Below are 13,823 nucleotides of genomic sequence, written 5' to 3'. Positions count from 1 at the left end.
TTGATTGCACTTTGCCGCTGGTTCCTGACACATGGGGGATGAAACTTTTCTTTTCTTTTCTTTTTTTTTTTTGAACTAAGGCTCGTAATAAAACATCTTTTCTTACTTGTACTGTTACCAGTTGAAGTCTCTCACCTCTTCAGCTGCTCTACATTTATACCAAAGTCATAAATTGGACTATTAAACAACAGAAGGCCGCTCCATCGGCTGTTCCACTCATCAATCATAATGTTTGCCATTCATCCACTTTGACAGAGGTCGATGATTTTGACCTTTCTCAGAGCCTGTCTGACTTAAAGGGAGCCTCCAGCTACTTTAGGATCGTCTTTTAGAGAACTTATTTTACCGGAGTTTTGACGGAGTCGTAAAAAAGACGTCTGACGTTGATGTTCTTTCTTTTTATCAGGTAACAAATGCTGAAAGGGGAAAACACTATGCCAAGGTTAAATATCCCTTTTGAGGCACTCTTCACATTCTGATTATTCCAAAAGTGCTCTCACTTTCTTCTCTCTTTTTTTTCCTCATCTCTTTAAAACTTGTTTTGTTCTTGGGCAGACGGCGGAGGAAACATATCGACGATTCCTGTGTCTGAGTGCAGCCGGCTGTCCAACTTAAAGTCAGTGCTCATTAATGCATCTGATTACTCTTCAGGCAACGGCTGATCAGCATCCACCTCATACACACACACACACACACACACACACGCTGAGCAGCTTTTTAGGGACACGGATCGATACCGAGGCACTTCAAAAGAGCAATGAAGAGGAGGATACGGGAGAGAGGAATGTGCTCTTAGCTTAGGCGACATACTGAGAATGTAAGCAGTGGTGACGGAGGAAATAAAAGTTTTGAGGAGTATAGGACACAAAGTTCACAGCTGACCTCCTGTGCTCACAGGGAGACAGACAGGGAGGGTTCAAACAGACAAACTGACTTCAGTCCTGATTGATGAACCCAGAGCGATGACTTCAACGAGCTTCAACAAATCCCTCTTAATCAACACTTTTAGCAATATCACACAATCTCACCACCAGACAAAACACATCTTCCAAAGATGTATCTTTTCTCTTTTTCTCTTTTTATATACATTTCCAATATATAGGAAATATCTTTCAAAGGAAATATGGAGTTCATGTCTTTAAAATAAATGTATGTGGAACATGGTAGGGTGAAGTCAGACTGTAAATTCAGCTGTTTGCATTCACGCAAACTCCATTTTTCCCCGGATATATAATCAAAATATCATCAAGAGGTTGAGCCTGTATCATATACAGATCTGCAGGTACTGTTCAGGACAATCCAACGCTCAGGATGCTTTAATGAATGGAGATTTAAGTGGGAAGGTTTTCCTGAACTGTGTCAAAAAAGCTGCATGTGTGTACAAAGAGCAGAGGGGGAGAATGTAGTGCACTAGATGATGGGAAAGCATCGGGAGTTGCTAAAATAACTCAGTGCCATGAGCGGTTCAAACACACACTAAACAAAATCAAGAAACATCCTAAAAACTCCGGTTCATGTAGACTGGAGGGGATTGGAGGGATCTTAAAGAGGAGATGGACAATGCGCCGTTTGTGTGTGTGTGTGTGTGTGTGTGTGTGTCTCTATATCTAATTACAGTCAAACACAAGAGCAAAGTTTCCAAAGAACAGTCCAGCTCATCTTGCAGCTATTCTTTTCATCCGCTCTCACATGTGCATCGTATAAACTCGGCCCTCTGTGTGATTCACTGTGTGTAACTTCATGTGAAAAAGGTCCATCCCATAATAACTGACAGCTATCATTATCACTTCCCTTGTCTCTGCTCTCCCTCTAATCTTGCTAATTGAATCTGCTAACGTCAATATACAATTTAATGTGAGACAATGTTTGATTGGAGCCTCGCTGTCAAATCCTCCTGCCAGAGAAAACCAGCCTACTGACAAGCCGGACAGACGGACGGCCAATCAGAGCCTCCCTCGCTGACCGCAGGCCAAGAAAACACTGTTCACGCTGACAGTTTGTCTTTTCCTGCGCTTCGAGGTCTTCCATACACTGACGCATCCTTTCCATCCCCAAAAACGCAGACGTAAGAGAGAGGGAGAAAAAGAGCGGGAGAGAAGCTCTGATTGTACAGGCAGAAGTGGTAATTACACCTAAATTGGGGGCACATGGTAATCTATGTTAGGTCATCTCCAATTCCACTTACATTTCCACATTTTGCACTAATTAAAACTGTAAATAGTCAGTACAAGAGAGAGAGAGAGAGAGAGAGAGAGAGAGACAATGTCTTTGAGATGAGGCCGGAGGAAGTAGCTTCACATCACACTGCAGAAAAATTAAGTGCACACTGTTTGATTTTAACAAGACAGGAGTGCAGATAAAGTGAAAAAAAAGGAGAGAGAGAGAGGAAAAGAAAGTGGGAAAGTGCTTCCGCAGCAGAAATGTTTGTAGATTTTGATGTGCATTTAATTGGGAGGAACATCGGAGCACGGTTCCATCGACACGTAAAGACGGGGGACGAGAGGACTCTGCAGCTTATATTGGTCCAGCAGTTGGTTCTGAAAACTGACAGAAATCCAGAGTTAAACTTTTTGTGTTGCCTTCACTCCCCCCCCCCCCTTGTGGCAAACTGAAGTGAGATGAGGAAAAGAGGAATTTGCTATTCTAGGAGCCTTTGCCCTTCGAGGTGCTGGAAGAGAACAGAATATGAAAGGGGGCGGGGGTGAAGAGATAGGAAGAAAAAAAAAACACTTCAGAAGATGAAAACGAGCCTTGAAAGGCAACTGGTGCAATATAACCGACTGTGGCATAAATACTGGATGAATGCAGGGTAGGTGCCAAGAGGAGTTCTGCACAGAGACGCCACACTCACCTGCCTTTCATAAAACACTCACTCAGAGTCCAGGGTGATCCGTCGCCCTCGGCTCATGTGGCCCCGGGCTAACGAGTAAAGAAAGCGGCAGCGTCGAAACGTGTAGAAACAAAATGTAGAAACACTCTGGATGCATCCTCCGATTTGCATTACCAACTTTTTCAGCTGCTCCAAATGACACTTCATACGGATGAGGCGTGAACAGATCCGCCGTCTTTCAGCTCCGTCTTTTTGCAATTAAAAAGAAGAATTTCACATCTTGCATCATAACAAAACTTCAAGCTCCACTTTAGCTCCCCCGAAACTCTCCTCGACTTTAACAAAGTTCATTTTCAACCGAGACTTGAACTTTGAGGTTTTAATTTGTGGTTTACTGATGAGCATTACCATTAACAGATTTACTCCTAATAATGTTTGCACAAGCGCTGATCAAACGTTTCCTTACGGCTACGAGAGGTTTTCCCTCAGCCTAACACTTAAACCTATTTAACCATCTACAGAGCCAGATATGGCTTTAACGCAGAGAATAAGACCCTGCAGAGTGGAAGTGAAACCACATCACAAGACATGAAGGAGGGAAGGAGAGAAACAGGACAAAAATGCACATGGCAGAGGGGGAGGGAAAAAAAGGCAAAAGAGGCTCAGTGAAAGACCACACAGAAGCATCCTGCAGCAATTCAATTATTCAATTTTGGACGAGGAGGAGAGAGAGAGAGAGAGAGAGAGAGAGGGGGCAGATCACAGCGAGGGAAAGGCTCGCCCTCATCTGTGATTGATTAGGAGAAACAAAGACAGGATCCTTGTCCCCCAAAAGCCAGCAGAGAGAAGAGAAGAAGAGAGGAGAGGGGAGAAGCTTTCACTGTGTTTAAAAAGCAAAAAGTCCATCTAAATGCTGTTTCCTCGATCAATTCATGGACAGAATAGAAGTTCAGCTCGCCGAGGAAGGTTCCAGAAATGTTAACACCATTCGTCTTCGTATGAACCTTTCAGATGAGCCTTTCTTTTCCGCGCTGCTTCAAATGCTTTTAGTTGTTCTATAAACAGCTGAGCGCGGGTAAAATTAGATCTGTATAGGTATAAATAGATGAGTCACTCTAAACTCTTTTATATGTGATGTAATACAGTCGAGCCAATAGTTTGTAGCATTTGAAATTGAAGCCTAAAAGCAACATCTTGAGAAGAGTTGTGCGTCTCTGGATCCTACATTTCAGTCTCGAACAATAATTACAGCTTTTTCATTAGTGATTTCATACTGAAGGACATTTTCAGGCTTAAAATACGAGACGTTCCAGGCACCAAATAATGGCTAATGGTTTGGTTATGAACCACAAATTGCAAGTAAACTCCTGCACACTGTCTACTAGAGATGGGGAAAAAAATATTTTTTGTAAAAACTGAGATTCTTAACTTCTACGATTTTAAAAAGATTAAAAACTTCCAAAACTCTTTTTATTTGACTGGTCAGTAGCTCCCTGCTAAGTGCTAAAGCTAGCTCTTTAAGTCAGCAAGAAATTCAGCCAGTGGCACAGATGACTGGAGTAGATCCTGAAGTATGTACTAATATATTAACAGACTTTGAATCCATGGATTCAGAGCTGATTTGAATTGAAAAAAAGATTCTCAATCGAATCGAGAGACACCCAAAGAAGACCAGCTCTGCTGTCTACACCGCTGCACAAAAACACTGACAACGTCTCAGCACCAAAAAGTTACGAATGTACTTGTAGGATTTTGAAAGCTCCCTCTTTCACATGAGGCAGCTTTGGTTCAAAATATGAATCAAGATTAGTATTTGTTGTCTTTGGATCAAGCTTTGAATTCACCATGACACAATGAACTTTCACAGACGGAAGCTTCAGTACGTTTTATTCAACACCCATCATGAGATAACAGAGGTGAAATTGTCTTAAACAAGCGGCATCAAAAGCCATCAAAGTATTGAACGTTTTGTCAATCTTACTTCTCATGTCACATTTTTCCTGAGCAGTTGGAGGAGAGAAGCGTAACTCAGGATTTCAGGCTGTCAGAAAGAATAAATGGCCTCTGTGAAAATCTCAACCTGTTTCTGGGTCGTCTTAATTCCTGGCAAACTAAATGACAATTTTAGGCCGAGCAAGCCGGAGTGCGTAGACATAACAATTCCCATATAAGCTCGGCCCCATTTCTCCGCGCCTTAATGACAGGAGGCTGGAATAAGTGCGGCCGTTTCCCGTCTGAAAAATGACTGTCTGAAATTGATGCTGCTGCGCTGAAATGTTATCCGCAGCGATATTAATCTCTCACCCAGAGGTAATCGCTAATTTCATATACTATTAAGTTGACGAATGGGCTTTTAACAAACTGAGCTTTTGTTAACAACTTGAAGCAGACCAATTCATCAAGGTCGTGATTACTCACAGCCTGCAGAGATGAGAATTAGCGGGGAAAAGAGCAAGAGGAAGATGTTATCACAAGGAACAGACGTGCCAAATGAAAATGTATGTTCTCCATTAAACATTCAACTTTAGTGACAAATTCAGCGAAAAGAGGACATGTGGTGTTTGAACGCATGACTCCATATGGATCAGCCCGCTGTTTGCATGAATATCTTATAAACAGTGACCCCTAGTGTTGAACCTGCTGTACTTACTGATTCTGTAGATGAAGCTGATTTAAGTTATCTATGGTACGGTGACATGTTCAAAAGGTTTGCATTTACATCCACGTGTGGAGTTGGTGGCATTCTGAACTGTAAAGCAGATCATCATGAGCTTGTGTGTTTGTCGCACAGATAGTTGAGGAAATATATTTGACACAAAGTCAGGCAACAAGAATGACAGGATGTGCTCAGAGATCTTTAAGGACACGTGTTCGATTCAGATACTTTATCCCGTTTGAAGAAAGCAGAGTATAACTTGAGACCCTGTTCACTCCAACATGTGCCTTTAAAAAAGTAACAATTATTGATCTGAGTTTGCTTTGTGCCAATGATTGCTCTGTTATGGGGGAAAAAACCAAACAGACACAGCCCGAGCACTACTCAGGAGATGAGAAAGATTTCTTCCATGAAAAATGATAACTGACACACTAAAGGCTCAGGAGCAGATGTTTAATGACTTTGATTTAACAGATGATCAAATGAATGACAAGCATGAAGAATTGTCATCTTCACTTTCTAATCTCAGCGTTTTTCCACAATTCGAGATGTCATTCTGAGTAGATTCCCTTTTTTCCCTCTTTTCTTTTCTTTTGTTCGGTTTTCTTGGTCAAAGCATCAACTTTAAGTCTTCATGTGCGGTATGTTTTCTAAACTAAACAGCTGTATTTCATGGTGCTAAAATGTAATGGAAATATATCTGAACGCTTCAGCCTCACAGATTCCTGACCATGCCTCCCCTGACGTGTTTCCAAATGTTGTACTGGAGAGCTGTGTGCACCTTCCTGTGCTGAACGGGGAGAAGCCTGCGCCCCATCCTAAAGACAGAGGGAGAGTCTGCTTTTTGCACAGGGAGGTTTCTGACAGCAAACGTGTCAGAGTGTGCAGTTTATCAGATCTCTACTGGACCCGGGAGCCACAACTTTTACCTCCACGGTTCCTTTACTGCACATGCTGTTGAATGTTTCACAAGCACGAGTGGTTGAGCAGCAGCTTCCGCACAAGCTAAAAACAAAGTGATCACAGCTAACAGCTTCACGATGCACTCTAAAGCACCTAAAAGCTGAAGAAAGTAAAACATATCTGAGCTCAGCCCTGACCCTGTGTCCTCTGATGGTAAATGGACTTCTTGAATTCATTTAGCAGACGCTTTTATCCAAAGCAATGTACACCAGAGAGTACACACAACACAAGCAAGGAGCTAGTGAGGAGGAACAAACAGCTCGAGGTCTGATCGGACACAAAGCTGCAGACAGGCAGCGCACAGACCAGAAACATACAAAAACATGTACAGCTCTTTTTGAGAGTTCTAACCAGCATCAAAAGCATCCTGCACATCATCATCAAGATCAGGCCTGACGTGAAACAGACTCTCACAATGATCGAGCAGACACACAACCAAGCCTTCTTTTTTTGTGAGAGAAAACCCCCAGTGCTTTATGTCTGAATTATTAATGTGATCAATTTAAGATCTACAAGCTCACAGAGTGTTCCTTCAAGTTCCACCTGTGTGTGTTTAGCAAACTAAAACATGAAGAAGGTAAGATGAGAAGAGGTGTCCAATAACAGCCACATACAGCAACATAGCGACACACACAGGCAAACTTTTCACGTCACGTTCTCCCTGAATTCTGCAGTGGCAACGAGGATGTGACGCAAAGAGAGCGCCACGGCTCTCGAACAATATTCCATTAGTGCCAGAATACAAGCGATGTTACCCAGCCAGCTGAGAAGAGTACGGTAACCATGGAGAACCGTCACGGGACAAATGTACAGAGCTCAGCTCATGTGTGAGCAGAACAAAGAGCGAACAGATTAAATGAGACTTCAGGGACTGACCATTTTGTTTTCCTGCAGGTATAGTCTCTGGAGTTTACGGCATCCTCGAGCCAAGGCCACCATGCCGTCATCAGAAATCCCGTAGCACTGACCCAAGTGGATGTCCCTCAGCTCACTGCAGTGCTCTCCCAACTAGAGTGCGAAAAAAGAAGCAATTATTTTCTATATGAATTTATTAAACACCAAAATATCCTTCATTTTAAATAGTAAAGAGTAAGACCACCCTTTAATTGAAATAAATAAATAAATAAATAGGACAAACATTTTAAGATCAAAATGTGCCTTCTGGACCCCTTCTGTCTCCTTTTTAATGCAAACCTTTTTCAGAGCTTCATCCGTTAGTTTGTCCTGGTTTCCCACATGCACCTTCACCAGCAGAGGGCAGTATTTAGCCAAGGAGGCCAGAGACGAGTCTCCGAGCTGTTTGCAGCGGTAAGCCGTGTACTTCTGCAGGCCTGGACAGTGTGAGGCCAGGGAGGACACGCCGTGGTCATGAACACCTCTGCAGTCCGAGATGTTAATCTCTGTCACGTTCTGCCTGCGGGAGGCTATTTTCACCAGAAGATCGTCATTCACCTGGGGAGCAGGGGAACAATCACCAACAGAGAAACATGTGAGAAAACTGAGAAACAGTCTACTGCTCTTCTGAACATAACAGGAACAATTCCTGAAGAGTTTTAGACAAATAAAAATAAAAAAAGCACTAAACAATGTTCATACTTGTTGCAGGCCACTGAGGTCGATTTGCTTCCAGAACTGGAAGTCCAAGCAGAGGTCCCTCCAGTACTTACAAACCAGAGAGGCACACAAACAACGCTCCTTCACCGTCAAGTGGGAGAGCACCTGCAAGGAAGGAAAGAGAATATAATGCAAAGATGCATTCATCAGGAGTTAAGATATTGTGGTTGATTTGTCAAAAAAGGTAACCATTTAAGTTTACAGCATGTATCATATTAATACCAAGCTCTGGCTCATTGCTCTAGTATCGGTTGTGTTTAAAAGCAAACAAAAAAAAACATCAGACAGAAAAGCTCATTTTCACTCTTTGAAGAAGTCTGACCTTGAGTAGGATGGAGGAAGGCAGGTGGTTGATACTTAAATGATCAGCAGCGTCAAAGCTTCTCGTCTGGGAGTCGTCGTACTGATGGAGGCAGCACGGGGACGAGTCTGAGCTGTGGGGCAAATCGGCATGAAGTCCCAACCCGCAGCAGCCATCAGCAGGTGAGGAGGAGGAGGAAGAGGCAGAAGAAGCAGAGGAAGAAGTGGAGGGAAGTGGACAGAGGGGAAGGTGACAGTGACCGGCTTCAGAGTTCGAGGCAGCCTCTCCCCCACCTCCTCCCACTCCTCCGTTCTCCAGCCCTCCGTCAGGGGCGGCGAAGGTGCAGCGTGGCTGCTTACAGGGGGTGCACCTCTGCACCTCTGAGCACTTCCTCTTACACACCTGTACCCAGAGACACACACACACACACACACACACACACACACACACACACACACACACACACAAATCAGCCAGGGGGGAAACAGTCTTTCTTTAAAACATACTAAAAAAAAAAAATGTAATTGATTTTTTTAACAAACTTACACCACACACATTCTGAAACATCAAATAAAAACACATCCCGACGCCTGGAATGAGAACTGGAAATCAGACGCTTTGAGTCAGTGATTTAGGCAGAAATGGGAAAACAGGGGGTGCAAAAAAAAATACAGGGGGTGCAAATTTTTTTCAGTGTCACGCGGCGCGGCGGTTATGTGCTCCCTAACACACTAGTTTTGAAGAAAACTGAATAAGTCTCTAAATGGTGCATTCTGTTCAATAAGATGCATTGTTACACGTTTTAGTTTTCACATTTTAGTTTTCCCAAGCTTCATAATGTTGATTTACTGTACAGCCCCTGCCCTGACACACCCCTTCATCATTTGACTGCAACTCACTTGGTTCATGTTGTCTAACCCCTTTGTTGGCCCACTGCTTCTATCTGCACTTTCTTTAAAAAACAAACAACAAACACATAAATTCATAATATTACATGTGTCATCCAGTAATAATAGATCCCTAGACCTTGATAAGTCAATCATCTGGAGCTAAACCCTGCAGTCCGTTGATTGGTTGAAAGAATCGTCACTTCCTGTGTTACGTTGGTAAACAAAACTCCGCCGTGTTTAAACCATTGACTGTAACACAGCTGATTGTTTACGTGTGTATTTGTCCCCGCCGCACACAGCCTTCTCTGAAACAAAGCTTGATTGAGTTCTTGTAATAAACAGTCACATGCCAATGACAAAGTGGATGAACTGCTGGATGTTTCTCCTTTGTTGAATTTATTAGTTAGCGGTTAGCTGTCAGCTGCTATCATATGACGCTATTTACATAGCGGCTATCGTCATCTGGCTGACCAAACAGGGCACAGGTGGCTGTAGAAACGTAAACGGGATCGGGTTTAAGCTTTTCAGTACCGGTATTCAGCAAACATATTCTTTGCCAGAATTAGAATGTAGCCTAATCAGATATTTAGCGCACCGTATAGAAACCTGTGTAGTAAGCACGTCTATTAAATGTAGATATTTGCACGGCCTAGGTCAAGCCGTGCTATCATTTCAAGGCCGTGTTTTTTTAAAATAGGCCGTGCAAAAAGCGGTTTCGCGGTAGGCTACCTAAATCTATGCTTTGAGTGTAAAGTTGGACACCTGCACTCCTTTGATCATATCTTAAACCAAAAAAACGCACCATGACAACCTAAGCTGTCAAACACTTGGACTTCTCTGCATGTACCATAAGACATTTTTAATGGACCCCATGAGTTCTCGTATTTTGGCATCAAGGACATTATGTTTCCTGTATTCTATGGTGCCAGTTTAGAGGAGATGGTTATTTTTGCCTGAATTGTCCTTTAAATAATAAAAAATAATAAATCCCTTTTTTCTATTTGATATCTTGATATACAGTATACTGGGGCGGTTCGTTCCAGACAAACAAAATTTAGGCAATCAATAGTATGAAATGATCTGTTTGGGGTAATGTTTCCTGACCTCTGGTTTTCAGAGGTGTAAAGCAACAAATGTTCTCTAGTCTGTCATACAATTAAATTCTATATGACAACATTCATCTGAGGAGGGACAAATTCTTCTGCTTCAAACACTAAACAGTCTTAATCCCATCTCCTATCAGTAGTAAGCTTTGATTTTTTTAAGCCTTCACAGGTTGGGGTCCATGCTGTACAGTATGTTCATTACTTATACTGTGCACCACATTTGCTCCCTACCATAAGATAAGATAGATAAGATAAGATCAGATACCATCTCAGTGTTGTTGCTGTTGCAGCCAGGCACAGGCACAGGTATGGGCACGGTCACAGACAACCCAGCGGTCCGGAACAGCGCCGGCGGTGGGATCAATTTGGCAGGGACAGCTGATAAAAGACTCCTCCCTTGGCCCTCCCAGATAGCCAGCTCTCGTGGCGATAGCAGGAACTTAGAGCAATCCTCCGGAGACGCGAGGGTCGCGTATCGCTCTGCGAGTTTTGAGGCAGCCGCTGCTCCAATACCGACACCGCCCACGCCAGGGACACTGATTCCTGTGATGCTGTTGTGACGGCACCCGCTGCCGTTGACACCGGCCTCCAAATGGTCGCTGTCGTCGTCGAGACCACTGCTGTTGCTGTGGACGATGAAGCAGAGCATGCAAGGAAGCTGCAGGAAACAGTTCCTCTTCTTCTTCTTCCTGTGATGCAACTTGCGTGTCCTCTTCTTCAGACGATAACCATTTTTCGAGAGAAGATGGCCCATATAGATGATTCAAGGAAACTCTGGAACAACATGAGGCCATTATTTAGAAATAAATTATTCAGCAGTTTGTAACAATCTCAAAATACTGGGCGTGATCGTCTGTAACTTGAAGGTTTGATACCACTACAAAAACAAAGCCTTTTAAGAACACATTCAAACCCTTGTGTTGTTTGTTTAAAAGAAGTCAAATACTTCGCACACATCCGAGTTATCAGGTAAGTCCACATTAGACTGTAACAAGACCTCAAAAAAAAAAAAACGTCATCACATTTGAGTTGTGATACAGTTTTTCATGACACGTGTACATTATGTCGACGCATGAAGAATTCTACATCAAACCCTTAAGGTGTTTGGCTGAGGGGAAAATAAGCAAGCTAAAGCAAAAATTAGCCCAAACCCTATTATGGGAGCCATACTCGGGATGTCCCGATACAACTTTTTCACTTCCGATACGATACCAATATTGCAGCCTTGAGTATCGGCTGATAGCGATGTCAATCCGATACGATCTCAGCACGAATCATACATACTTTTATGACTTATTTTGTAGTGTGGACTGTTAGAAAAGGCTTGATCATGTGACGTTACTCAAACAGAGAACAACAGTATGAGAAAAACTGACTCATTTATTATTAACCAATTGGTTAGATACATTTTAACCTTCAACATAATACCTACAGGAGTCTACAATTGAATAGAATAAATAAAAAATAAATTAGAAGACCTTGAAAAACAACCTCAATAAATACAGTAAAAACAAACTTTTCATACTTTTAAAGTCTGTTAAATGGTCTCTGCTTATCGGCGCGCTTATAATGGAGATTTTAGACGCAGTCCTATAAAATCGTATATATTCATTTTCTGGCTGATATCGAACAGATATCCGATATCAATATAGGATTGGGACACCCCCTAACCCATACCATTACCTATTAAAGATGAAAACAGTATAATGCTGAATGAATTTGGACACATAAGAGACTTTGCTAGTCATTCAAGAAAGCAAACTTTTGAGTATTTTTTGCTGTATGTTCATTTTTATACTGTGCACTACTTTTGCTGCAGCAGTTATTTTTACTTTATGCATTTGTGAAGCACCTAGTAACAAAATTGACTTAAAAGAGCGATATAAATAAAGACTTACTTACTTTCTTTCTTTTATAAAGACCCCTTGCTATAATGCATGTATAAATTCTAACCACTGAATTATAGACCTGAAAAATGTTTACCTATCCTTCAAATGTCAACGAGAAACACAGATGATCCATCTGTGTTTCCATATGTTCTGAAACAGCTGGGGTGCTGAAAACTGTGTCATAACACTCCTCCTCCAGAGTAGACAAATATGCACATTACTACAAAGCAGATCAGTATTACACTACTTAGTAAACACTGGTCTCATTTCGTTAAAGCTGTTGTTATAACGTGCAGTGAAGCACACAGCTATGCAGAAGTGTCTGTGTTATAATATATGTGTTGTGAAGTTCTTGCAAGCAAACTTAAAACACCAGCTTTTTATTTACAAATCAGAACAGAACACTTATTATTACTGTATTACAGTGTTATAAGTTACAGAAAACCAAAGACGGTGCATCGTCTGTTTGCTGCCGAATGAACAGATGTAAACAGTGAACAGGTGGTCATTTGTTTCGTTTACTAACAAACAATCACAGCGTAGTATTAAGGTGAAGGTTGTGTGTTCACTTGAAGTCTCGGCAGGTCATATTCAACATGTTTGCAGCCTCGTTCTGAGAGAAAAGACTCGCTTACGTTGCTAACTCAGTTGTCACTGACAGGCTAGCTCGCTCCATCACCACTAGATGCTAAGTTAGCTTTCAAAGAGCCAACATGAAACATCATGTCTCACCACTTCACACGCCGGACCGGCCTCGCATAATACTGCACTGCTGCACCGTCAAGATGAGCGCTGACAAGTCCCGACTGAAGAGGAAGAAACACAAGAAACCCTGCGGCTGCTGCTGAACTAGCGTTGTGTTTATCCAAAACAGTGGCAGCTGTGTCTCTGCTGCTGCTCCTGAAGACAACACTTCCGCACAGAGAGGGCAGAAGGAAGGGAGCCGACGAGGGGGCGATTCGTAATTCGTTATGGTTGCTTATTGAGTCTGCCTGCTGTTGGGCCGAAACGTGAAACCTACATTTACATTAGTGTATGTCTTCTTCAACTATTGTTTTTGCTTTTGATATAGCTCACTGAGATGTAGTTTACATTACAATAACAAATGTTCTCAATCTGAAAATAAATACAAGCCAAAAATGAAACAGAAACTTGAGGCAAATCTATCAAGAAAGCCCCCATTGTTACAGATATTTTTAAAAACAAACCCATTTGAACCCTCAAAAAGGATCATAAGGGACAAAATAATAATAAAACCATACATCACATTCAACCACACTTACGACACATCTACACAAATGTTTTAAAAAGTTATAAACAAAGGTAGATTAAAAAAAAAAGTTTTAAGAAATGTTCCGTTGTTGGCCCTCTGTATAGAGCTCCAACACAATTACACGTTATGTATAATACATATTAAGTCATATTGCACATGAAATGTAACAAGAAAAGTTAAATAATACAACATAGCACATTAAATATTATACATTGTCATACCTTGTAAAGATATTACACAATAAAAGCTTAATATTATTATACACTAAATCAGGGGTTTTCTTTCTTTCTTTTTTTTAGAT

The 13,823-nt window shown here is 41.9% G+C and overlaps 1 protein-coding gene across 2 annotated transcripts in view; it reads right to left on the bottom strand.

Moving 5' to 3' along the window:
- The window catches only part of fbxl17 (F-box and leucine-rich repeat protein 17), a 220,849-nt gene extending 207,579 nt beyond the window's left edge, over positions 1–13,270 (bottom strand). The window contains exons 1-6 of one of the 2 annotated variants that reach the window (XM_079346507.1): positions 12,982–13,270; positions 10,626–11,134; positions 8,386–8,766; positions 8,046–8,168; positions 7,644–7,901; positions 7,326–7,457 (exon numbers count right to left, since the gene is read on the bottom strand). In XM_079346507.1, coding sequence (XP_079202633.1) covers positions 7,326–7,457; positions 7,644–7,901; positions 8,046–8,168; positions 8,386–8,766; positions 10,626–11,114 — 1,383 coding nt within the window. In that variant the 5' untranslated portion in view covers positions 11,115–11,134; positions 12,982–13,270. The remainder of the gene's footprint in view (positions 1–7,325; positions 7,458–7,643; positions 7,902–8,045; positions 8,169–8,385; positions 8,767–10,625; positions 11,135–12,981) is intronic. The other variant, XM_079346506.1, reaches the window with a different exon arrangement.
- Positions 13,271–13,823: the final 553 nt, after the last annotated feature.

This window comes from Symphodus melops (genome assembly GCF_947650265.1).
Source record: "Symphodus melops genome assembly, chromosome: 1".
NCBI lineage: Eukaryota > Metazoa > Chordata > Actinopteri > Labriformes > Labridae > Symphodus > Symphodus melops.
The sequence above is the reverse complement of the archived record's forward strand: the minus strand, read 5'-3'. Positions and strand labels throughout refer to the sequence as shown.